General features: G+C 47.1%; 1 protein-coding gene across 2 annotated transcripts in view; it reads right to left on the bottom strand.

Moving 5' to 3' along the window:
• Positions 1 to 25,432, bottom strand: part of WDR11 (WD repeat domain 11) — a 677,364-nt gene that overhangs the window by 504,435 nt on the left and 147,497 nt on the right. For both annotated transcript variants that reach the window (XM_078643933.1, XM_078643932.1), the window contains exons 8-9: positions 10,117 to 10,312; positions 2,427 to 2,530 (exon numbers count right to left, since the gene is read on the bottom strand). In XM_078643933.1, the coding sequence (XP_078500059.1) occupies positions 2,427 to 2,530; positions 10,117 to 10,312 (300 nt within the window). The remainder of the gene's footprint in view (positions 1 to 2,426; positions 2,531 to 10,116; positions 10,313 to 25,432) is intronic.

The raw sequence follows: 25,432 nt of genomic DNA, 5'->3' as shown, positions 1-25,432 counted from the left end.
TCTAGTGAAGACACCAGTCTCACACTGAAGAGCATGCCCTCAAACTGAGGCCCTGCACTGGTACTTAGCACTACTCTTTCTTTTTATTCAAACCGATAGGACAACATTGACTTTCTTTCGAACATAAAAAATACCAAAACATTGGAGAACGTTGTTGAAATTTCCACATTGCCCAGTCTGATCATAATAGGGGCCTGAGGTGTTGAGAAAACAATAAGGAAAAATGGCATTAACTGTAACAAGTATTGAACAGAGGAACAGTAAAATGCCTCAAATGACCAAAATAATTATTTCAAAGGAAAACATTTGTAAAAAAGAGATACTAAAGGCAGAGCTATCAAAAAAGGGATTATTCCTACATCGTGCTAGGGATTATTCCTACATCGTGCTGTTTTTAGGGATTGTTATAAAACACAATAAGGGTAAATTTTGGACTTACTTGATTAGACATTCAACATATTTAGAATAGTTGAGAATCTGTGCTTGGTGTACATACTACTTGAAAAGAGCACAGGGAATCCCAACAGGTTTGGCCCATGACTTTAAGAGCTTTTTTCAATCACTGGTGAGTTTATGCACTGAAAAACACTTTATACATGTTGTCACTCATCCTTACACTCATGCATCCATTCATCAACCCACTAATTTTATTATTCACTTCCTCACCCATGCACACTAAAACACACACACAAATTCAACAAGCATATTAATGGGAGAGGATGTGGCCAAACAGGCTAGGGCTGAGGATCTCAAATCTGGGGAACCGGGTTCAAGGCTCGGCAATGACGCTCAACATCCTGTGATTCTGGGCAAATCACTTAATCTCCCCGTGCCTAACAAAAAGGAATGTGTCCTTGTGTAAGGTAACTGGTGCTCGTGTAAAGCACTTAGATACCTTTGGGTCAAGTTTGCGCTATGTGAAATTAAATGAAATGAAATGTGGTGTTTATAGAGCGCAAACTGTCACTCCCAAAGGAGCCTCCTGACACTATCAGATAACGAAACTCCGGGGAAATAAATGTCAAGATAAATTAAAGAGGAAAAAGTAGAAAAAAAGAAACAATGACACCTAAACGTATTGGGCATATGCTTGACCGAAAAATAAATTAAAAAATTGTACATAGCTATAGGTGGCCATCTTGGCATGGTCCTGTGCACAGGGTATCATTCCTTTAAAGTTCTAACATGGTCAGTGCATTGACAGGAGACGCGCTGGCGAACTTGAAATGATACAATATGGGCATTAATATTACAAGATTGCCACCCACTTTAGAAGCAGTGGGCACATGGGATGACGCACACTGCAGATGAAATGAGTGGCAAGCAAGTGGGCTGGTAGCATTGTCTGAAGAAATCTCGGAACTGCTAGGCACTCTTAAAAATAAAAGAAGAAAGAAAGAACAGAATGGGGAGGAGGGTATTGGAGGAGAGAATGGAAAATTAAATGACTGACCCACCAGCCCTGGCCCTGAGGCACACTCAATTTCAGACAGAAGCAGAATGTGAATGATACTTAAGCAGACCAATAGCTGAATAGTGCTAACTCAAACCCCCTCTTTTTAAGTATATGCATTTTTTACGAATTGTGTTGACTACATCAGCCTGACAGACAACAACAGCGGAAAGCCCAGTTCTAAAAAGTACTGTAATATGCACCCAGCAAACCTACTAAGCATAACAATACAAATATGTATAAAACAGAAGGCAAAATAACATAGAACCTCCCCCCCTTCAAAAAAGTTCTAGCAAGGATTCTCACACTGCAAATCATTGGTCTTGCCTACCAAGGTATTCTGTGAGATTCAATGTGGCCAATCACCTAATTACAGCCTTTTCCACTTGAGTAAAATCCACTCTGAAAGACTCTTTGGTTTGACATTATTTTCATAGTTAAAACATAAGACCTACCTACGTCGCGCACTTTCACTATAAACAGACCAGACTTATGAAAATTGATTTAGCTTTTCGCACTGAACCAATAAGGCCCATAGTCCTTACTATCGGGTTGTCACCATCACAAGCCATCAGGCATTGTCCATATATACATTTTGTGTTGGCAAAACAATATAAAAGGATTCTCAGAGTGCAAATCTTCTACCCCGCAGGGCTTGTGAGAGGGGTAATCAACAGTAATATCCTTGCCTACTTTGTAATCTGTAAGATTTTGTGTAAAACACTATCCATATAAAACCTTAAAGAGAGTGCACGACAATTCTATTGCCTTTGTAATAACCTTTTAAAATAAAAGTACATTTGTGGCATGGGACATACAAACAAACAAACACACACACACACACGAAACACATACACAAAACGCACACACGCACACGCACACACACACACAACCAAACCGCCCCCCCCCCCCCCCCCCGAAAGGCGATTCCAAAACTATGCATTATAGTAAGCAGATTGTGGCATGCACTTACCAATCATGCTATCCAGCGACAGATCTGGGAGTCTGTTTTGCGAGGAGCCAATGGGAATGCCACAAAATGACACCGGAGAAAATAACGGACTTGCACTTGCATTTCTGTTCAGAAAATTAGATAAATACACGCTTTTAAAAGAACATATGTCAACAGTAGATTCAACATCTATACTTAGATCTGTGAAATGATTAAGCAGAAAAATTAACAACAGGCTGTGGGAGCGTTATGTTTTCATTTTATTATTTGGACAAGGTCGCACACACAGAATCAAGAAGATGTGTGCTACGTTATTAAATGCATATAGATATTTATATAAAATGAGTTATACTAGAGAAATAGACTCCAATTATAAACATTGAATTCTGGCCACGTGTAGCAGGCTACCTATCATTTACTCTTCCAACAACATTCTTTTTATTTTTGTACACTTTTTTACAGTGAAACAAAGTAGAAACACTTGGCTACCAAATAACATGTTGATATATATCTTTATGTGCAGCTGACATGCCCAAAAAATAAAGCACTTTTCTGGCTAGAGAGTTGACAGTGGCCGAGCCCAGTCAGTCCTGAAAACCCCGTTATAATTATTGGCTCAATAAGAACGATGCTGGTTTGCCCAGAAGCGGGACATTAGACTGGAGCACATGATATAAAAAAAATAAAACTGGAAATTACATCCAAGGAGGAACATAAAACAGTAAACAACTTTTTTCCAGCAACCCCTCTTTATGAGGTCAGGGAGTCGCTCTGAATTGGGAAGCTACCAAGAAAGTCCCGAGGTGACACTTTCATGTTTAAATATTCAGGTCTACTACTTGCTGTGCCAAATTATTTTGTCCAATTAGGGATTTCACAGCTTTGTTCTTCTGGTGTTTGAAGAATGCATCAATGTCGCATTCACCTACAAACTGCAGGTTCAAGTACCTCATTAGGTTGACCAAATTTGCCATTTAATTTGAATAGGGAAAGAAAGACAAAGACTCTTATTTTGACGATAAATACTAAAGGGTAATCTGATCCCAGATTGCCTCTATTGACTAAACTGTTCTTACTGGTTCAGAGCTTTGTGCCAGAAATGCAGGGAAGCCATCACTTAATGGAAAGTGACTAGGCACCAACACACTTATTGATCGCAGGATCATGGGTTGGAGTGATGAACATGAGTTAGTTTAAAACACAGGGAAATGAGGTAGTCTATTGCTATTTCATCAATGAAGTACTAGTCCATGTCCAGCACAGGCTAGTACACCTCAAGAACCAATCACAGCGCCAATCGGTGCTTTTTAAAACCATCTGCGGGAACCACCAGAAGCTACAACGTACCAAGGCATTACCTCCTCGTCCAGTCTCCCCGTCCCATTCCTTATACGTGAGCAGCTAGTCTGCTCTACAGAACCCCTACCTAGCTGTGCTGTTTGCACTTCCCCCTTATGATGACGTCACCATCACGTGACTATAAAGGGGGAAGTGCATCCACTAAACATCCTGTTCTTTTTTTTCTGCGATCTACGACCGCGTTTCCTGGCTGTAGCTGTTCGGGGGCTGCCTGTGTATCTGGTGAGTTCCCTGCTGTTTATTCCTTTCTAGGTGTGGCGGCGAGCTCTAGCGGCCGCCTTTTTTTCTCGCGCTGCCTTTCCCCCGCGCTGTCTCCTTTTTGGGGGCTCTGCCTTGCACGCGGCTCGCGTTAGCGGCCGTCTCTGTTTGGGGCTCCCTTTCTTCACGCGGCTCGCGTTAGCGGCCGTCTCTGTTTGGGGCTTCCTTTCCTCACGCGGCTCGCGTTAGCGGCCGTTTTTGCTCTTCACACTCGCCGCCACTCACCGGGCTCTGGTTGGCCTGCTCCAGCGGCCGTTCCTGGGTGGTCTCCGGTCCTTTTTCGCCCTGCTTTAGCGGGCAGGGGTTTTTGGTGGTGTTTGTGTTGTGCCTCTCAGATGTGCAATTAGGGGGCGTGTTGGCTGCTGGCTGGGCCTTTTGTACCGGCCGGTTGAATTTCCTGCCACAGGTGTTCGGGTCCTCGACCTGTATATATGAGGTCCTTCTTGGATGTTTTTTTGTCCTTGATTTTGCCTGTTGGTGTGGTGTTTGTTCTTCTGCTTCTGTGATGGATGCTGCGGCTTCGTCTTCTGCGGCCCCTCTAGATGCCTTGCGCCTCCTTGTCAGCGAGGCTGTGTCTGCTGCTTTCCTGGCTAGGGATGCGGCTGCTCCTCCTCCCAAAAGGCCTCGTGTTTCTGTGGTTCCGCAGGCTGACCCTGAGGATGACTTGGGTCCTGAGGAGGATGAGGGTGTGCGTGGCCGTTTTGTTCAGGGTGCTGAGCTCACTGAACTGTTCGCACATGTTCGGTCCAATTTGGGGTTCTCTCCTCCTGCCGCTGATGTTTTGGAGGATGACTTCTTCACGCAATATGTTCAGCCTGTTCCGGATTCTTTGCCTTTGCACAGTGCTATTCGCAAGGTGTTATCCCACGAATGGCGGGAGGTGGATAAGTCTGCTTTTCCTCGTTTCCTGTCTCGGCGTTGCCCTCTGGAGGGTTTTTCTGCTGAGTTCCCTCAGGCTGTGAAGGTGGATAATCTGATGGCTGGCCTCTCTACTCAAGGTTTGGTCGTTTCTGAGGACGCCTTGCCTGCGGACGCTGTGGATAAGCGGATTGAGGGTGCTGTGAAGCGTTCTTATGCTGCTTCCAATTTTTCCGTCCGTGCGACTGCCTATTCCAACTATATGGTTCAGTCGCTCCTTAAGGATTTCCAGTCCCTGTCGGTCTTGCTGCAGGACGGCGAGGATGCCACTCCTCTTTTGTCTTTGATGGAGCAACAGGTTAGGTACCTGTCGGATATTTCCTTTGACAATTTGGGGGCGGCGGCGGCTGCTTCTGATGCTTCCATCGCTGCCCGTCGTCATATTTGGATGCGTTCCTGGAAGGCGGACTCTTCCCAGAAGTCGGTTCTCCTTAAATTGACTTTTGAGGGTTCGAAGGTGTTCGGTCCTCAGCTGGAGGGCATGGTCAAGCAGTCAGCGGAGAACCGCAAGTTGGTGGCCCCGGTCCGTCCTCCTTCTGGGGGGCGTGGATTTGGTTATCGTCGCGCTTTTGGGCCTCCTGCTCGTGGCGCTTCTCAGCCCTTTTCGTGGCAGGGGTCGTGGCCGGGGGGCCCCTGGAAGTGCCAAGCCCCGGGCCGCTGCAGGTGTTGCCGCCCCTGCTTCCGCCTCTTCTCAATGACTGTCTGCCCTTGCCGGTTGGTGGTCGCCTCCAGTCCTTCCGCGCCCAGTGGTTGTCGGTTCCGGATGCCTGGGCGGTTCGGACTGTTTCGGAAGGATGCCGGATCGAGTTTTCCTCTCCTCCTCCTCCGGGTTTTGTTCGGACTCCCCTGCCGCGCCTTCCTTTGCCCAGAGATGCTTTGTTGGCAGGTGTGCAGCTCCTGTTGGCGAAGCGGGCTATTGTGGAGGTTCCTCCGCTGGAGAGGGGCCAGGGTTGCTATTCGATTCTCTTCCTGGTGTCCAAGAAGGACACTTCGGATCTTCGACCTGTTTTGGATCTGAAGAGGGTCAATCGCTTTGTTGTCCATCGTCCGTTCAAGATGGTGACGCTCCAGTCCATCCTTCCTCTGGTCCTGCCGGGGGGTTTCCTGGCGTCACTGGATCTCATGGATGCCTATCTCCACGTTCCTGTGCATCCGGACGACCAGCGTTTTCTCCGATTTGCTGTGGGGACCCTTCACTATCAGTTCCGGGTGCTCCCTTTCGGCCTTTCCTCGGCACCCAGGGTGTTCACCAAGCTCTTGGCCCCTCTGGTGGGTATCCTTCATTCCAGGGGTCTTCTGGTTTTTCCATACCTGGATGACTGGTTGATTGTCTCTCCTTCTTTTTCACAGGCTCTATCGGATGTGGACCAGGTGTGTCTTCTGCTGGGGTCCTTTGGGCTCCTTATCAACCACAGGAAATCCTCCCTGGTGCCCTCCCGGTCCCTGAAGTTCCTGGGGGCTCTCTTCCGCATGGACTTGGACATGGTTTTTCTCTCGCAGGAGCGCCAGTTGACTTTGTTTCGTCACCTCTCCTGGCTTCTGTCCCAGTCCCGGGTGTCTGCCCGTCTCTGGCTGCGGAGTCAGGGGGAGATGGCTTCCACTCTGCATCTCCTTCCTTGGTCCAGGCTCCATCTGTATCCCCTGTTGCATCATGTCCTGTCGCACTGGGATCCTGCCTCCTTGGACTACGAGACTCTGATCCCTGTCACTCCGGGGATTCGGGCGGATCTCCAGTGGTGGTTGTCCCCTCTCTCTCTTTCCCGGGGGTTCGATCTCCTTCCTCCTCGGTCCATGGTCGTTTTTTCCACGGATGCCAGTACTCTGGGGTGGGGTGCCGTTCTGGGTGCCTCCAAGGCTCAGGGTCGGTGGTCCAGCTTCGAGTCCCTCCAGTCGTCGAACTGGAAGGAGTTGAGGGCGGTTTGGTTGGCTCTTCTTTGGTTCGCTCCTCTCCTTCGGGGTCGGGCAGTCTCTGTGCAGACCGACAATCAGGTGGTTCGTGCTTATGTGAATCACCAGGGGGGCATGTGTCGTGCCCTGTTTCTCCTTTCCTGGAAGATCGGCCTGTGGGCCGAGTCGAATCTCTTGTCTCTGACGGCGGTCTATCTTCCGGGGACGGAGAATGGGCCTGCGGACTCTTTGAGCCGGGTGTTCCCGTCCTCGGTGTCCATCTGTCTGTCCCCGGTTCTCTTCGATCTGATTGTCCTCCGGTTCGGCCTTCCTTGGCTGGATCTTTTTGCCTCGGAGGAGTCTGCCCTTCTTCCTCTGTTTTGCAGCATCGTTCCCTTTCCGCTGGCATGGGCCACCGATGCTTTCTCGATTCCTTGGTCGGAGGGTCTGCTGTTTGCCTTCCCTCCGTTTGCCTTAATTCCGAGGGTCCTCCGGAAGATTCGTTGGGATCGGGCGGAGGTTCTCCTGGTTGTTCCGGAATGGTCTCGGCGGTCCTGGTACCCCCTTCTGCTGGCCTTTTCTGTTCGCCCTCATTGGAGGTTTCCACTGTGTCCCTCCCCTCTGCGGGTTCCTATTCTCGGCCTTGCCTCCCTGCGTCGCCTCCGGCTGGGGGTTTGGCACTTGAGAGGTTGAGTTTGCTGGATCTGGGTTGCTCTGTGGAGGTTGCACATTGTCTTCAGCTTTCTCGGCGTCCTTCCACTTTACGATCGTATGCCCGTCACTGGAAGAATTTCTCTTCTTGGTGCCTTGGGAAGGGTCTCTCTTCTGCCTCCTGTGAGGCTGTGCGGGTGTTGGACTTCCTCCGGGATGGTTTCCTCCTGGGTCTTGCTGTTTCTTCCCTGAGGGCTCTGTGGGCTGCCATTCTTGCTTTTCGGGGTTCCTCCGTTACCTCTGTCTCCCCCGTTGGTGGCTCGCCTTCTGCGGAGTTTCTTGCTTCAGCGTCCTGTCTCCCGTTCTCCTGTGCCTCCTTGGGATCTTCCCCTGGTTCTGCGGGCTTTGACGGGTCCTCCTTTCGAGCCTTTGGACTCTGTGGCCCTGAAGTTCCTTTCTGCGAAGGTTATTTTCCTGGTGGCCATTACCTCTGGCCGGCGCGTTGGTGAGATTGGGGCGCTGATGGCTTCCCCGCCCTTCTTGCGCTTTTGTGAGGATAAGGTGATTCTCCGCCCGAGTCAGTTCTTTCTCCCTAAGGTGGTGTCTTCCTTTCACTGTCAGGAGGATATTGTTCTCCCTGTGTTTTTTCCGGCTCCTGCCTCTCCTGAGGAGGTGCTCCTCCATTCTTTGGATGTGCTGAGGGCTCTTCGCATCTACTTGGATCGTTCGGCTGCGTTCCGGAAGGTTGATTCCCTCTTCGTCACCTATGGCCTCTCGGGGATGGGGCTTCGTCCTTCCTTGTCCACCTTGTCTCGGTGGGTACGGGGTGCTGTGGTTACCTCTTACGAGTCTGCCCGCTGTCCTCTGCCTTCCTCTGTTCAGGGTCGGTCGACTCGGGGCGTGTCGTCCTCCTGGGCCATGTTTAAGGGGGCCTCCTTGCGGGACATTTGCAATGCTGCCACTTGGGCTTCTCCCCATACTTTTGTTTCCCATTACCGGCTTCAGTTGGGGATGGCGGCCTCTGCTGCCTTTGGGGCTCTTGTCCTTTCTGCGGTGCATGATGTCTGACATGTACTGTTTTCTGTGAATTAAATGGACCTGTTTACTTTATCGTAACCTGTTTTGGTCTGTTTTTTTCTGTCAATCACCGTGTGCTTGGGTATGGGCTCACGTATAAGGAATGGGACGGGGAGACTGGACGAGGAGGTAATGCCCGGTTACTCACCGGTAATATCCATTACTCCGAGTCCTGGTCTCCCCGTCCCATTCCTGAGCCCTTCCCTCCCTCCCTGGTTTGGGTTTTCTTTGGGTGATTGTCTGTTTTTCGTTCGGGGTTTCTTTGGTATTCTCAGGATGTTTAGTGGATGCACTTCCCCCTTTATAGTCACGTGATGGTGACGTCATCATAAGGGGGAAGTGCAAACAGCTCAGCTAGGTAGGGGTTCTGTAGAGCAGACTAGCTGCTCACGTATAAGGAATGGGACGGGGAGACCAGGACTCGGAGTAATGGATATTACCGGTGAGTAACCGGGCATTCTTCCTTGCAGCCACATGAGCACATTTCTCATGACTATACATGGACATTCAAAGGTCATGATTATAAGCGAGTCTGTGTTTTAGGACCCTTGCACTAACCAGTTTGAGTTGGGTGTTATTTGCCGGTAACTACTGGATATATTAAATAACTCACCCTTCGTTAAATTCTGGCTGGTCAAACCTATCAGAATTTAACTCGTAAGATGCTAGTTTTGGTACCTAGAGTACGAAAATCTGCATGACGCTCTCCAAAAACTCTGGATAGGTACTATTTATTGCATCTAATAAGTTCTGATAAATAGCACCTCGTCCTCCAACACACTCAGAAATAGGGAAAAATGAGGTCTTTCAAGGGCATGTGCGTGTGTAAAATGTGACTTTGAAAAATGCACTTTAGTGCATCTTTTTCAAAGCAATCGCAAATTACCATCACAATAACTGGTGCTGCCAAGCATGGTCTACTTACTAGAGTTATTTGAACAGAAATCATTTAAAAAAGACTGGCTGAGCAGGAGATAAAATAGCTTATACACAACATGTGAGTGACTACCCCAACTCGACCAGTGTTTTATTAACACCCATCTGTCAGAAAATGTCTGTTCCCTTTAGGACATGCATCAGCCTGCCCTTAATTCATGGCATTTTGTCAATCGAACCTAAAGCACATGCTTAACAAACGGAAAGCTGTATTAATGTTCACTTTTAGTTAAACAGATTGTTTTCCTTTAAAAGACCTTGGACTCAATCTTGAGGACCTACTTAATTCCGAGGAGGCCAGTAATGGGAGGTATAATTCCAGTACAACACCGTAGGGCAGATGTTTTCGACTAGGGTGTACCAACTGTTCAAATGAACTTAACCAAATAGCAATCAACTCTTATTTCTATAATGTGCACAATGAAGGCTGTAATCAACTTTTATGGACGAAAAGCATACAATCTGTAATGAATATGCCTTCATTGTGCAAGGTATCTTGCAGGCTCTAAGCAGAACCTATTCCACAGCTTCTAAAGGTGGAACCAGGTATTTAATAATCATACAAGATGTCGGATAGAAACGTGCAAAATACATTTCAGATCCAAAATAGACATAATAGAATTACCCTGTCCGGTTGTTCCGACCCATGATGGAGGACTTCAGCTCCCAAATCATAACCCGTCCATCACTGATCATCAGCGCCACAGAGTTCTCACTCACAGGACAGCAAGCCAAACTGAAAGGGCGCACCGTCTTAGTCACCCTGATGGCATCACACTGGCAGCGAAGATCATAGGTAAGTTCCTGAATGGGATCCGGATCTGCGATATAAAAGAAGATTTAAGGAGCAAGATCACCTTTATTTAATTTCTCTTATCAATAAGTGAACATGAGTGAAGAAAACATTGAAATTTTAGATGGTCCTTGATGTTATTTTAAGTAAAATGACAGGGATGTGGCGTGTCTAATAGACAGCTGAGCTTTCCTCTACGTTTAACTTTTCTCTAATGTACCCAGGCAAAACTGGTTCCTTTTGTGGGTGCATTGTCAAGCTGATGTTGTTTTAATATCTGTGGTCTTCTAAGGTCTGTTGCCTTAGTGACTACCTGAAAAAAATCATCCTACCCCTACTTCTGTGCTACCCAGTACACTGGCACACAATAAAAAAAAGCCCACTCTCCTGTATTCCTGTTGTCTGTTAAAGAATCACTGAGCTGGGCCTGGCTCCTGGTGTCACAAGCTACCTGTGTTTTTATGGCTGTTCTTACACCACAGCAACCCTCATATAGCCCCTCAGCATACTTGTACGCCCTTGCGTTAAGTGTGTCTTTGTATTTTACCTGGACTTTTTAACTTGTCTCTCTCTCTTTAGTGGCCTCACTGCAACTGGCCTCTGTACCAAACATTTGTGTGCTGGTTTGCAAGTCATCCTATTTGGGTATCAGCTGAGCCTTGAATTACATTCACAATTGATGGTGATTGTAAGGATACTGGCTTTTTGTAGTTTCACCCCTCTCCTTTTTGACCCAATGTTGACAGCTAGGTACTGGTGTAATGGCTTTGAAATGCACTGAGCCCTGCTAAACAGGACTCAGCGCATGTGCTCTGACCCTTAAAATTGTGTATATTTTGTAGACTTGTCCCAAATTGGCAGAATCCAACCTAATTGTAAGTCCCGAGCATATGGTACCAGAGGTACCTAGGACCTGTAAGTGGAGGTGCGTCTCGTGGACTGCAGCACTATTGTACGACCACAAGTACAACAAGGTAAAACAGGGTTTCCAGTCTGCCAATGCAGACTGCAGGAAGACTAGTGGCTACTGACAGTCTACTCTGAGGGCACTTTCTGAGCATAAATAGGGCACATCTGGTATCTAGAACTCAACTAGACTGGAAGAAGGACTGCCCTGCTGCACCGTGGAATCGGCAGAGAGGTGCTGCACAGGCATCGACTGTACCTCCTGAACCTGGTTGCTAGCAAAGTAGAGGGACTGTGTCTGCTATGTCCTGCTCAAGGAGGAGTCATCTCTAGAGCCTAGCAAAAGTAAAGAGACAAAGGTCAAGTGGCAGACCTCCTGTTTACAGACTGTTGAGAAGGCAACACTCAAAGTTGCAACAGAGTTTGCTGAACCCAGGAGAGTCCTCAGAGTGAAGTTTGGTCGCCTAGAAGCTACAGTTATGTTATGTTATGTTAATTTATTTCTTCTATAGCGCACGGCAACTCCGAGGAGCATCCCGGCGCTTTGGCGAAGAATATCAGCATAAAAGCAGCCAGCACAACAGAGAAAAGCAGAGAAAAAAAAGCAGAGATCTATTTCGTGAAGAGCCAAGTTTGCAGGTCCTTTCTAAAAGCAAGAAGACAGGGAGCCTGTCTCAGGGACAGTGGTAAATCGTTCCAAGCCTTAGGTGTTAAATGGAGGAAAGACCGGCCTCCCAATCTTGCCCGTCGAATTGCAGGGACTGTCATCATGGACAGACCCGATGACCTCAGGGTCCTGCTCGGTGTATACCGGGAAAGACGCTTCCCAATATACTTGGGGCCAATACCATGTAAGGCCTTGAAGGCCACAGTCAGGCATTTGAAAAGAATTCGCTTGGAGATAGGTAGCCAGTGTAAGGTGTTCAGTAAAACAGAGGCACCAGCTCTCCTCGGGAGTCCAAAGATGGTACGGGCTGCCGAATTCTGGACTACTTGCAGGCGGGTCATAAGATATTTCGGTAGCCCCAGAAAAAGAGCGTTTGCGGAGTCCAGACGTGAACCGACCAATGCCTGAACAACTGTTTTCCTGTGGTTAAGTGATAGAAGAGGAAGAAATTTCCTCAACATCCGTAGAATGCCAAAGCATTTCCCTGAAAGAGACGAGGTGTGAGGCCCAAAAGATAGTTCACAGTCTACTATCACTCCCAAATTCTTGGCCTTGAGAGACACCTTGTCAGGGGGAAACATGTCTTGTGGCCACCAAGATTTCCAATTAGGTTCCGGGGCGCAGCCGAAAAAAAGGAGCTCAGACTTATCTGAGTTACATTTTAGGCCATGACATCTGAACCACTCAAACACCGCACCAAGGCAGTCCCTGATCTGTATGCCATTGAATGACCCGCCCCTATCGCATGTGAACAGGAGCTGGGTGTCATCAGCGTATGACACGATCTGGGCGCCAAATGATTCCGCGACTACCGCCAGAGGGGCCATAAAGATGTTAAACAGCATAGGGCTAAGAATGGAGCCCTGAGGGACTCCCACCTCTAGCGGAGCCATATCAGCGGAAAAAGGAGGCGCCCAGATCGTTTGTCGGCGGCCGGCCAGAAAGGATTTAAGCCAATTCCACACCGTTCCGCGAAGGCCACATTCCCACAGTATCGCCCAGGGAAGGAGTTGGTTGTGACTGTAACTGGACTTATACCAGCATTGAGAGGACTTTGAGGAACGTTGATCCTGTTACCAGGACCAACACACACTCTTCGTGGACCGAGGAGAAGCTGCAGGATGACCCTCGTTGACCGCATCGCATCCACAGCATCCTTCATCCTTTGCATCAGAAGCATTTTCATAGGAAACCACTGCAACTCATAAAAGTGCTGGGAACTGACTGAAGACTGTCACCTGCAGAGGTAACTGTTTCTGAGGACCTTGCTGGTCTCCCCGAATGGCTCACTACTGGAGTTGGTTGCCTAAAGTGCCTCTAGGTTACTGTATTAAAACTAGCCCTACCTTTTAGTGAAAAAATTTCTAAGTGTCAAATTCGTTCAATTTGCCAATGCTGGTTTGCGCATGAGTGAAATGCCTTGACTTGCTATACCTTGTAAATTCTATATATCTATAACCCTCCTGTGTATCTTTTTCCTAGTGGTTTCTAAAAATACATACATTTACAGTCTATTTTTATAAATTGTTGTCGTATTTCTCGAGTGTCTTGCCGATTTTGAAACTCCCATACAATTCGAGTCACCTATATATAGAAAAATGCTAGGGATGCTGCATAAATTAACCCCTGTCAAGTCACCAATGGCCGAGAGATACGCTACGCAAACTCAACTCAATCTTTGGAAGCACACAAGATCACAAGTTTAGTTCTCAAAAAAAAACAAGGTGAACCATATTGTGGTCACTGAGCAGATCGACATTTTCTCCATCAAGGGGGGATAACATGAAGGAGAAGTTTAGTTAGATTACTCTGGGATGTGTACTTATGATAGAACTTTCCCTGGTCACAGTACCAGAAAAAGTTGAGCACTCTGCTGTGCGGTCTTCCTGCTTTGGTTACTGATGGGGAATATGGGATCAAGTAGGCTTTTACTACTCATTAGAAAGCTGTTGTCTAGGACATTTCCGGTGCAGTGTTTGGCCACAATACTCAGTACCTTTACCAAATTATGTAATGCTACTGTAATAGCTTGCACACTGCATTGAACAAAGTTACTAACCTGTAAATACAGTCCTACATTGGTTTGCTTTGAAGCATTTGGCAGGGAGTCTTTTCCACTATTCTCATTGAGAACAGACATCTACAGCAGGTATGATCACAACACAGGATGCTGAGTTCTATTGAAGTGGTAATGTCCTGGGCACACTCTTCAGATCCACATCCTGCTTGGCTACAGAGTCCAGACAAAGCCCACTTCTTAGCAGGAAACTGTCCACTGAGGCACACTTTTGATCTCCCTTCTAACTTACGCACCCTCCTTGGTGATCCAGTTGTTGGCTAATGAATATAATATACATTTGGGGTGAGTCCCCTTAGTGCCAAGGCTTTCACATGGTTTTGATGTTCTATATAGCTTGTGCCCAAACTAATCACAGCAAACCTGCCGGCCTCATGCTGGTGGTTTGGACTAATGAGACACAGGGATATTATAAGTTTTGTTCAGCTTCAAGCAAAAAGCAGGGAAGGGTGGGCTTGGAAAAAATACCACTAACTCACAGGACCTTTGTACAACATTGCTCTGAAAAATGTGCCTGACACATTGGCACTCCGACAGCCCTCAGCACCCCACAGTCTGCTCGTAGGCTTGCTACAGACTTCTGTTCTTAGATAACTTCAGATGAAAAGATTCAGTTGACAGGCCTAATACTACATTGTAATGCCTACTGCCCGCCCCAAACAAATCCGGATCAAAATGTGTGGGAGGCCTTAATAATTCTTATTCACTTGCAAATATGGGCAACTCAGAGTGTGAAATAAATAATTCGCACAGACCTATCATTGATCTTACATCCTTTAGGAAAGATCAACTTTTCTATGTGTGAAGTATGCCGCTATATATTGACATTTACCAACTTAAAATAGGCTTTAACATGTTGAACTGTCCACTGTACAGCCTAGTAAGTGAAGAGCCAGAAGAAAGACAGCCTCTCATAAGTCCCCTCTTGCACACCTTGTGTTGTTTTTTGGCTCAAAGGCATAGTTGCAAGGACAAGCAATACACCAACTTGAAACTCTCTATAACATTCTTTCTGCTTTTACTGCTGGCTATAACCATTCTCCATTCCTCACTAAATCAGCTCTCTAGATTTTCACATCAAATCATCGAAAAAAAGTCAGCTTCAAATACTGAACAACACTTACAGACAAACACCACCTAGTCAAAGACAATCTGAAGTCATATCCAACCATGGACTCAAATGTGAATGAACAGAGGTTTTAGTAGAAATTCTCTGACATTTCCTTGAAACATCTTTGTGGTTGACCAAACTAAAACGGGAATGGTGACCCTCTGAACCAATGTAGAAGTATTTGGACAAAAAGTGAGATGAAATCAACATATATGTCAAAGAAGTGCAATAATGAATCAGTTACAAACCTTCTGTAACGCTCATGGTTATGAATATTATATCAAACTGCAGACTCCTCACTTTCTAAGTACCACAAGTGCCAGTTTGGATCCGGAAACCCTCGCAAGAAGGCTCTGGTGTGCTAGCAGGTTACGCTGTCTCGCCTCTTGATATGAGGACACAGAGAAACATACAGCAGCCATTGCAGTATGCTGAAGACTCTTGTCTTCTATTTATTTTCACACCCTTATATGCGAACTAGATTTTGACTGATGATGTGTAACAGGTAAATGGAAAAAGACAAAAAGAACAATTGATGGACAGAATGCAGAACAATGTCGTACATTCACCCCAGTACAGAGATCTGGGCCAAAATCCATAGTTTTTTTGCTCACCATGCCATTCCAGTTTGGACCCAGCCATATGCAAATCAGTCTTGACCCTGCGCCCAATGGGAACAGTCCAGCCCGAACTGCCAGGCCTGGTCCTCCCTGGACTGGAAACAAGCATCCTAAGACCGGTTTCGGGCTTTCAGCCCTCATCAATCAAGATAGCTTGACTCCAGTGGCATGGAGAGCATGAGACTCACGTCTGAGCATACCCGTCCCACTCGGGGTGACAAATGCAAAAAGAATAATTGATGGACAGAATGCAGAACAATGACGTACATTCGCCCCAGTACGGAGATCTGGGCCTAAATCCATTGTTTTTTTGCTCCCCATGCCATTCCAGTTTGGACAATTGTTTCTTTTGCAACAGTTAAATGGAAACCTTATTACATATTGCATTTGAAAGTGCTCTACAGAGAAAAGGGAAATGGGTGGGCAGTAAGGAATCTGCTGTTATATTATTCACTAAAAGAACGAGTTACTTACTTTCAATAACGATTTTTCTTGTGGATACTCTACTTGCAGATTCCTCAACTGCTGAATATACCCAAGTGCCAAACTGGATCTAGAAACTTTTCCTTAGGTCTATCACTCAGATTGGAAATACAATTTGGATATCTGAAGAGGGCCACAGTGACATCCCAGGAAAGACATAGTGCACCAACGCCAGTTCCCTGCCTAATATTTCCCCGACGTTAAAGGCACAGAGGTGAAAAGACAACTAATGTGAGGAAGTGCAATGCAGTAATCTAAACCAGAACCTTTTAATGCAGCCTAAGGCCATCCTTCAAAACAGGGAAGTGTGCAGTATTAGTATGGAGTCTCAAGGCAGACAGAGTACCCACCAGGAACATTGTTAAAGGTAAGTAACTTTTTCTTCCAATGGATACTTCTACCTGCAAATTCCCCAAGTGTTAAATAGATTCCAAGGCAGTAGCCCCTCCTGAGCAGTGGGTTAGTTTGAATCCTGGAGCTAAACCCATGCACAATGGCCATCCCTCCTCATCACCCACACTAAGCACTAATATTTAGCGGAACAACGTGCGACAAACCTCAGCAGCGGGAATATCCATGGAGAGTGCCGAGAAAGAAGACTTTGCTTTTGTGGCTTGAGCAAAAATTTCCCATAGTAGGTCCTTCTTGGCAAGGGCATAGCATATCTTTATACATAGTATTATACAGTGAGAACATTTATTTTTCTGGACTGCAACGAAGCCTGTTAGTGTTGTTTGGCAGCCTTCAAAGCCATCCCAAACTGATCTCTACTGATGAAGGATATTATCCAGAAACACGAGTTGTGTCTCGTGTCTAGAGATACCTTAATCCAATTACCTACTTGCACCAACTTTGGTGAAATACTTATGAACTTTGTCCTGAATCATACGAACTGCATGTACCAGAATGCAAAGGGGCGATCCGGCTGAGAGGGTAGTGGTGTGCTCCCTCGCTGTTTCCTGTTAAAGGGCTCCCGTGAGCCTCCGTAGCTGACGAGCTATTGGTGATGCACCTGCACGCCAGAGGGGCAACGAAGCCTGTTAGTGTTGTTTGGCAGCCTTCAAAGCCACCCAAAACTGATCTCTACTGATGAAGGATATTATCCAGAAACATGAGTCGCGTCTCGTGTCTAGAGATACCTTATACCAAGTACCTACTTGCACCAACTTTGGTGAAATACTTACGAACTTTGTCCTGAATCATACGAACTGCATGTACCAGAATGCAAAGGGGCGATCCCGCTGAGAGGGTAGTGGTGTGCTCCCTCGCTGTTTCCTGTTAAATGGCTCCCGTGAGCCTCCGTAGCCGACGAGCTATTGGTGATGCACCTGCACGCCCGAGAGGCAAAGAAGCCAGTTAGTGTTGTTTGGCAGCCTTCAAAGCCACCCCAAACTGATCTCTACTGATGAAGGATATTATCCAGAAACACGAGTCGTGTCTCATGTCTAGAGATACCTTATAGCAAGTACCTACTTGCACCAACTTTGGTGAAATACTTAGGAACTTTGTCCTGGATCATACGAACTGCATGTACCAGAATGCAAAGGGGCGACCGGCTGAGAGGGTAGTGCTGTGCTCCCTCGCTGTTTCCTGATAAAGGGCTCCAGTGAGCCTCCGTAGCTGATGAGCTATTGGTGAAGCACCTGCGCACCCGAGAGGCAACGAAGCCTGTTAGTGTTGTTTGGCAGCCTTCAAAGCCACCCCAAACTGATCTCTACTGATGAAGGATATTATCCAGAAACACGAGTCGTTTCTCGTGTCTAGAGATACCTTATACCAAGTACACACTTGCACCAACTTTGGTGAAATACTTACGAACTTTGTCCTGAATCATACGAACTGCATGTACCAGAATGAAAAGGGGCGATCCGGCTGAGAGGGTAGTGGTGTGCTCCCTTGCTGTTTCCTGTTAAAGGGCTCCCGTGAGCCTCCGTAGCGGACGAGCTATTGGTGATGCACCTGCGCGCCCGAGAGGCAACGAAGCCTGTTAGTGTTGTTTGGCAGCCTTCAATGCCACCCCAAACTGATCTCTACTGATGAAGGATATTATCCAGAAACACGAGTCGTTTCTAGTGTCTAGAGATACCTTATACCAAGTACCTACTTGCACCAACTTTGGTGAAATACTTACGAACTTTGTCCTGAATCATAGGAACTGCATGTACCAGAATGCAAAGGGGCAATCCGGCTGAGAGGGTAGTGGTGTGCTCCCTCACTGTTTCCTGTTAAAGGGCTCCCGTGAGCCTCCGTAGCGGACGAGCTATTGGTGATGCACCTGTGCGCCCGAGAGGCAACGTAGCCTGTTAGTGTTGTTTGGCAGCCTTCAAAGCCACCCCAAACTGATCTCTACTGATGAAGGATATTATCCAGAAACACGAGTCGTGTCTCGTGTCTAGAGATACCTTATACGAAGTACCTACTTGCACCAACTTTGGTGAAGTACTTACGAACTTTGTCCTGAATCATACGAACTGCATGTACCAGAATGCAAAGGGGCGATCCGGCTGAGAGGGTAGTGGTGTGCTCCCTCGCTGTTTCCTGCTTTGCCTTTCTTGCTAGCTGCATATTCCATGAAGCGCTAGTTGTCACACCTGATCTCTTTGTTATGGTCAGTGTAATAAATGACTGGCCTTCTGGGGTCCAGCCAATGTAATCTCTCTTCCTCGTTGGGGAAGAAGAGCAGGGTAAAACATGAAAAGGGGTCACCACCGTTGGTAGGAAAGAAACTTTAGTTATGAGACTAACTTGTCTGGGAAGAAATATGTTAAAGGCAGGCGAATGCGTTGTGCTCACAACTCATTGACACACCTCACAGAAGTAACAGTCAGTGGAAAAATTGTCTGGAACATCAACAGGTGCAACTGGCAACTGTGAAGGGGCTCACAAAAGGAGCACCCATGAGAAAAGTCAAAACTAGATTTAAATCCTTTTCGGGCATTACAAAGGGCATCACCGGGAACCCTTCAAAAACACGATCATGATTGGTGATTAGAAAAGGGATGGCTAGCCTGGAAAGCAGAGAAATACCAAGAAGGTGGCAACAAATCCCTCAATGGTACCCACTGCACTGCTCTGCTGGGCCAACGAACGAGCGAAAGGAAGAACCTCTAACAGGTGTGCCTTCGAGGGGTTCACATTCCACTCCCCAGAACAGACTTTGAAGTTGGTTCACCTTCCAGAATAGACCAACTTGGAGGAAGGGCAATGAGCTGACAGCATCTCATCAACCACCTCCCGAGACAGCTTGAAGGAGCTCAGATGACCCCATTCAATCTTGACATGGAGGTGGAGGTTCATGAGGTTGGAGTGCACCACCTGTCACTCTGAATCAGAATTCTCTTTACTGCAAATACCCATAATCTCTCCCTTGGGTGACAGAAGACTCAGCAGAAGCCAACAGACCTGGAGAACTTGGTCCTTCTTTGTGCGAGGTTCGCAGACCCTGTCCCAGACAAGCTGAAAGTGATCCCCAGGGAAGAAAAGGAGCTAGTGCCCACAGTAATAGTTAAGGGTCTCATGTGCTTTGGGCTGCAGGTCATTATAAAATTAGTTAATAAATCCAGCCTGGTCATAAATTTCAGAAAGGAGTGCACACGATGACGTAAGGCTTTAGGGGTGCAGTGATTAACACTTCATCAGCCACATACAATATTGCTGAAAGGGGGGCACAATTCACCATTGGGGCATCTGAAGTACACATACTAAGCTCCCTACTAAGATCGTTAATGTACAAGATAAAAAGAAGTAGAGCTAAAAAGCACCACTGGTAAACCCCCGACCAATACTAAATTCATCAGTGACGTTTTCTTTGTTCTCAAATCTGACTCAAGCCTCAGTATCCGTATGCAAGGAGACCAATAGGTAAACTAGGGATGGATTCATTTGCAGATTAAAAAGGGATTGCCACAACGCAGCCTGATTAACACAGTCAAAGGCCATTGTCAAATCCATAAAGCTTAGACACAGTACAGACTGCTTTGGCCACAGTGTATTTCCCGTTAATTAGGTTTAAGTTGAGGCACTGATCGATCCTCCCTATGCCACTTCGAAATACATATTGGCATTTATTTAACACATTATTTTCACTGACCCAATTTGCTATACAAAATATGATATGAGAAGCAATAGTCTTTTAAAGCCATGAGGACAGGGATATTTAGCCAGGGAGTTCAAGCGCCCCTCATCTGTAGGCATTTGTTATGGGGGAAGTACCTATGTTTATTTTTATCTGGAGCTCCCAACATATTTAGTTTAAATATCGTACATTTCATGCATTGTGAGATGCCCTTCGTGGAAAGAATAGGCGAGATACCAGACGCTGGCTGTGACATGCCCACTTCCGGGGATGTAAACTACTCGGAGTGTAGGTATTCACAGAGTTGGTGCAGGCCATGCGGGGATCTTTTTGGAATCGTGACACGCTGCTACAGAGATATGGTAAGTGCCTTTCAGCACGTAGGATTTTCCTTTGAGGTATAATTTTTTTACTGCGCAAGTAAGAGGGACGCGAGAGGAAATATGCCAGCCATTAATTTAAGTTTAGTACGTACGGCAGTTTCCTTTGACAGCCACCTTAATGAGTCCTTTCTTTAAGGTGCAAGTAAGACGGAACGCGAGAGGACAGATGCGGACTCATTAGTTGAAGTTTTGCACGAAGGACATTTTCCTGGAACAGTCATTCAAATATTCTGTTCCCAGGTCAGAGCAGACATGTGAGCATATGAACAGAGGTGAGGCATCCGTGAGACTAATTGAATTTCCCTAAACGCTGCTTTGGGTGCAATACCCATAGAGACAGCATTACTCTAAGTTGGAAAGTTTAGTTTGGGGGTCAGCACCTCATATTTTTATCGCTTTACAACTTCTCGCAATTTGAGGAAGCACTAACTCATTCATAAATCTTTATTCGATTTTTTTTTTAACAGGTCATAAAAGCACAATTTGATCTATTAAACAATATTATACAACTGTATAAAACATTCATGATCTTAAAAGGCTTGAATACAATTTCATCAGATGGGCCATGATCATTATAAAGTAAAATTATAAAACTGTTTAAAAAAAGAGCACTTAAAATCCTAATGGTCTGTACATAGCTCTTAGGCCTGTATCACATAAATGTGTCCAGTTATAATCATGATTGCCGCAATTTAGGACAACAGACCACAGCTCTTCCTTTTTCTGAAATAAGCCCACAGAAAAGATGCTAAAGAAAAGCAAAGAAAAGCAAAGAAAAGGGTTGGGGAGTGCCTTTCAAAAATACAAAACCACCCTACATTGTTTGAAATTATGGGACCTTTGAATTAGAAAATATAATGCTTTTCTTTCAGTAAAATAGAACTTGCAGAGGGGAAATGGGACGGTGGTTCTTCGGGCTTCCCCATCTCCTTTTTAGGTCTCGCCTGTCAATGCGCTTGCGCATTGAGCTTGCAAGAATAAAGGGGCTTATCCACAGCTTAACCACCGGGCGATTCTATGCAGTGCCCGTGAAAAGCAAGCTCAATGCGCAAGCGCATTGACATAAAAAGTGAGTGCACATCAAAGCCAGCCATCTGTTCCCCAGCTTGGTGCCTCCAGCAGCTCTTCAAAGGGATCCGCTCTGCCCCTTGCTGCATCAAAGGCTTTAATTTCGCGGCCGCCGTTTTTACTTTCATTTCGCGGCCGCGTTTTTTTTTCTGCCCCTGTTGTGCCGCCCGAATTGTTTTTATTTCACCCTCTTTTAACTTGTTTTATTCGCCTGTTGTCCATTTTGCCTTTGGTCCCTCCTTCCCTTCCTCATGCTGTCCGTGTTGTTAATTGCCTGCTGCCGCCCCTTTCCCGTTGTCGTTGTTGACTACCTCCCTCTTCCCATCTGCTCGTGAATGCTGGCATGCTTGCCCAGCCCCTCTCCCAGCGCTCGCCCCTCGTTCCCTCGCTCCCCTGCACCCCCGCCCCCCACCCGACTGGAAAGGAAGCCTCTGTGATTAATTTTGCACGTGAGTGTATTTGTATACATCGGATCTCGATTTCACTACTTAACATATCATTGCGTACGGACACGCTTTTCTTTCGTTCAAAACACTTGCTTTAGGTATGCTATGTCATAATTCCCTAAGTGAGTGCATTTTTTGGCCGCTCTTATTTTCCGTTCAAGGGGAGAGGAAGCATGGGGAGTAAGCACCACCCTAGGGGCTTCACAAAGTTGCACTGCGCCAGAAGACCTCCCAAGTACATATTTAGCACTGTCAGTGTTTCCTGTTTTGGTTGAGCTCATGATCTAATTTAAGAGCAGAACAAACGTAGCTGCGTCTGCCCCTGTTTTACATAAAAAGGGCGTCCTGGGATATGTTAATTCTGCTCTCCCTAGCTGTCTCTGTCCTGGCTTCCGGCTTCGTCTGGATACACAGTCCGTCTCGTGCCGCATTCCACTGGGAGGGAGAAACACCACTTTTCATTGCATTTACAAAAAAAAAAAAAAATGCTGTATGTTTGAAATCCAGAGTCTCCCAAATTCCAGGGTACATCCGTGTTTTTGCAGGTTTTCTTTTCTTTACTTCAGGCTGTCGGAAGGACTTGTTTTAACATGGCCACTGCCAGCTACACACGTACTGTGCGAAGCGCTTTTTAAAAAAAATTGCTGCCACCTAAAAATGCTCCTCCCCCCCAACAATGACCTCCTTTTACAGGAAGAACATTCTCTTAATGGCCTCGTCTGGCCGGGTTACAAGAAACTGCGGTGGTTCGTGGGTGCAATTAAATCTCTTCCCGTTTACCGCCTCCTGCCTCTGAGGGTGACGCAGCTTAAGAGGCAATAGGGTGCATTACCAAGTTGTACCCACGCATAATCTATAGAACTGCCCTTCCATTCTCACACAAATGTTCATGCTCCCTCCCCCCACCCACCCAACGAAGGCCTCTCTAGTCTCTACTCCCACTGACACCTATATCAAAATAACGCACACGTCACAGATTTTAATCACAGCAGGTGTGTACGGTGCGGGTATAGGAATGTATGTTTTCGAGCGCCATGGATATTCTGCACGGCGTCCACTTTTAAAAACATTTATTTAATGGTGCACACAAAACTTGTATATATTCGGGCGCCGCGCTTTATATTTAGCAGATCGCTCACTGTTATGGGCAGTCGCAGGGCAGATTAAGATAAGGCCAGCGGTGTCCAGTCCAGCAGCGAAGCACACACGACTTTGCAGAAGCTGGAAGCTTTGGCCGTCACTTCTTGGCACTGCATATTTTCCCTGCCGTACTGTACCATTCAACATGTCAGGCTGCAGCAACAGGGCATGGGGGCGGTGGTTTAGTGGCTCCCAGACTTGGCTGCTGCTAAATAATAAAAGTGGTACAAAAGGGGGTGGTGATGGACGGAGCATCTGAATCAATCAAACACTCACACCCAGTCAAAAGATCTGGGTTTAATCCATCACCGTTCTTTAGCCCACTCTGCCACCCCAGTTCAGACATGGCTATATGCAAATCAGTCTGACCCTGTGCCACATTGGAACAGTCCAGCCCGAACTGCCAAGCCATGTCTTCCCTGGACCGGAAACAAGCTTCCGAGGACCGGTTTCTGGCATTCCAGCCGTCTTCAGCCCGGCTTGCTTGAATCCAGTGGCAAAGTGAGCAAGGGACTCACGTCTGAGCATACCCTGCCACACTTATGGCGGCCAAAAGTGGTACAAAAGGGGGTGGCGATGGACGGAGCATCTGACCAATCAAGCACTCACACCCAGTCAAAAGATCTGGGTTTAATCCATCACCGTTCTTTAGCCCACTCTGCCACCCCAGTTCAGACATGGCTATATGCAAATCAGTCTGACCCTGTGCCTCATGGGAACAGCCCAGCCCGAACTGCCAAGCCATGCCTTCCCTGGACCGGAAACAAGCTTCCGAGGACCGGTTTCTGGCATTACAGCCGTCTTCAGCCCGGCTTGCTTGAATCCAGTGGCAAAGTGAGCAAGGGACTCACGTCTGAGCATACCCTGCCACACTTATGGCGGCCAAAAGTGGTACAAAAGGGGGTGGCGATGGACGGAGCATCTGAACCAATCAAGCACTCACACCCAGTCAAAAGATCTGGGTTTAATCCATCACCGTTCTTTAGCCCACTCTGCCACCCCAGTTCAGACATGGCTATATGCAAATCAGTCTGACCCTGTGCCTCATGGGAACAGTCCAGCCCGAACTGCCAAGCCATGCCTTACCTGGACTGGAAACAAGTTTCCGAGGACCGGTTTCTGGCATTACAGCCGTCTTCAGCCCGGCTTGCTTGAATCCAGTGGCAAAGTGAGCAAGGGACTCACGTCTGAGCATACCCTGCCACACTTATGGTGGCCAAAAGTGGTACAAAAGGGGGTGGCGATGGACAGAGCATCTGAACCAATCAAGCACTCACACCCAGTCAGTTTTGGCCGCCATAAGTGTGGCAGGGTATGCTCAGACGTGAGTCCCTTGCTCACTTTGCCACTGGATTCAAGCAAGCCGGGCTGAAGACGGCTGGAATGCCAGAAACCGGTCCTCGGAAGCTTGTTTCCGGTCCAGGGAAGGCATGGCTTGGCAGTTCGGGCTGGACTGTTCCCATGAGGCACAGGGTCAGACTGATTTGCATATAGCCATGTCTGAACTGGGGTGGCAGAGTGGACTAAAGAACGGTGATGGATCAAACCCAGATCTTTTGACTGGGTGTGAGTGTTTGATTGGTTCAGATGCTCCGTCCATCACCACCCCCTTTTGTACCGCATTTGGCCGCCATAAGTGTGGCAGGGTATGCTCAGACGTGAGTCCCTTGCTCACTTTGCCACTGGATTCAAGCAAGCCGGGCTGAAGACGGCTGGAATGCCAGAAACCGGTCCTCGGAAGCTTGTTTCCGGTCCAGGGAAGGCATGGCTTGGCAGTTCGGGCTGGACTGTTCCAATGAGGCACAGGGTCAGACTGATTTGCATATAGCCATGTCTGCACTGGGGTGGCAGAGTGGGCTAAAGAACGGTGATGGATCAAACCCAGATCTTTTGACTGGGTGTGAGTGTTTTATGGGTTCAGATGCTCCGTCCATCACTACCCCCTTTTGTACCGCATTTGGCCGCCATAAGTGTGGCAGGGTATGCTCAGACGTGAGTCACTTGCTCACTTTGCCACTGGATTCAAGCAAGCCGGGCAGAAGACGGCTGGAATGCCAGAAACCGGTCCTCGGAAGCTTGTTTCCGGTCCAGGGAAGGCATGGCTTGGCAGTTCGGGCTGGACTGTTCCCATGAGGCACAGGGTCAGACTGATTTGCATATAGCCATGTCTGA

This window comes from Lissotriton helveticus, chromosome 5_1, assembly GCF_964261635.1.
Source record: "Lissotriton helveticus chromosome 5_1, aLisHel1.1, whole genome shotgun sequence".
Lineage (NCBI taxonomy): Eukaryota > Metazoa > Chordata > Amphibia > Caudata > Salamandridae > Lissotriton > Lissotriton helveticus.
Note: the sequence above shows the minus strand (reverse complement) of the source record. Positions and strands in the feature narration are given on the sequence as shown.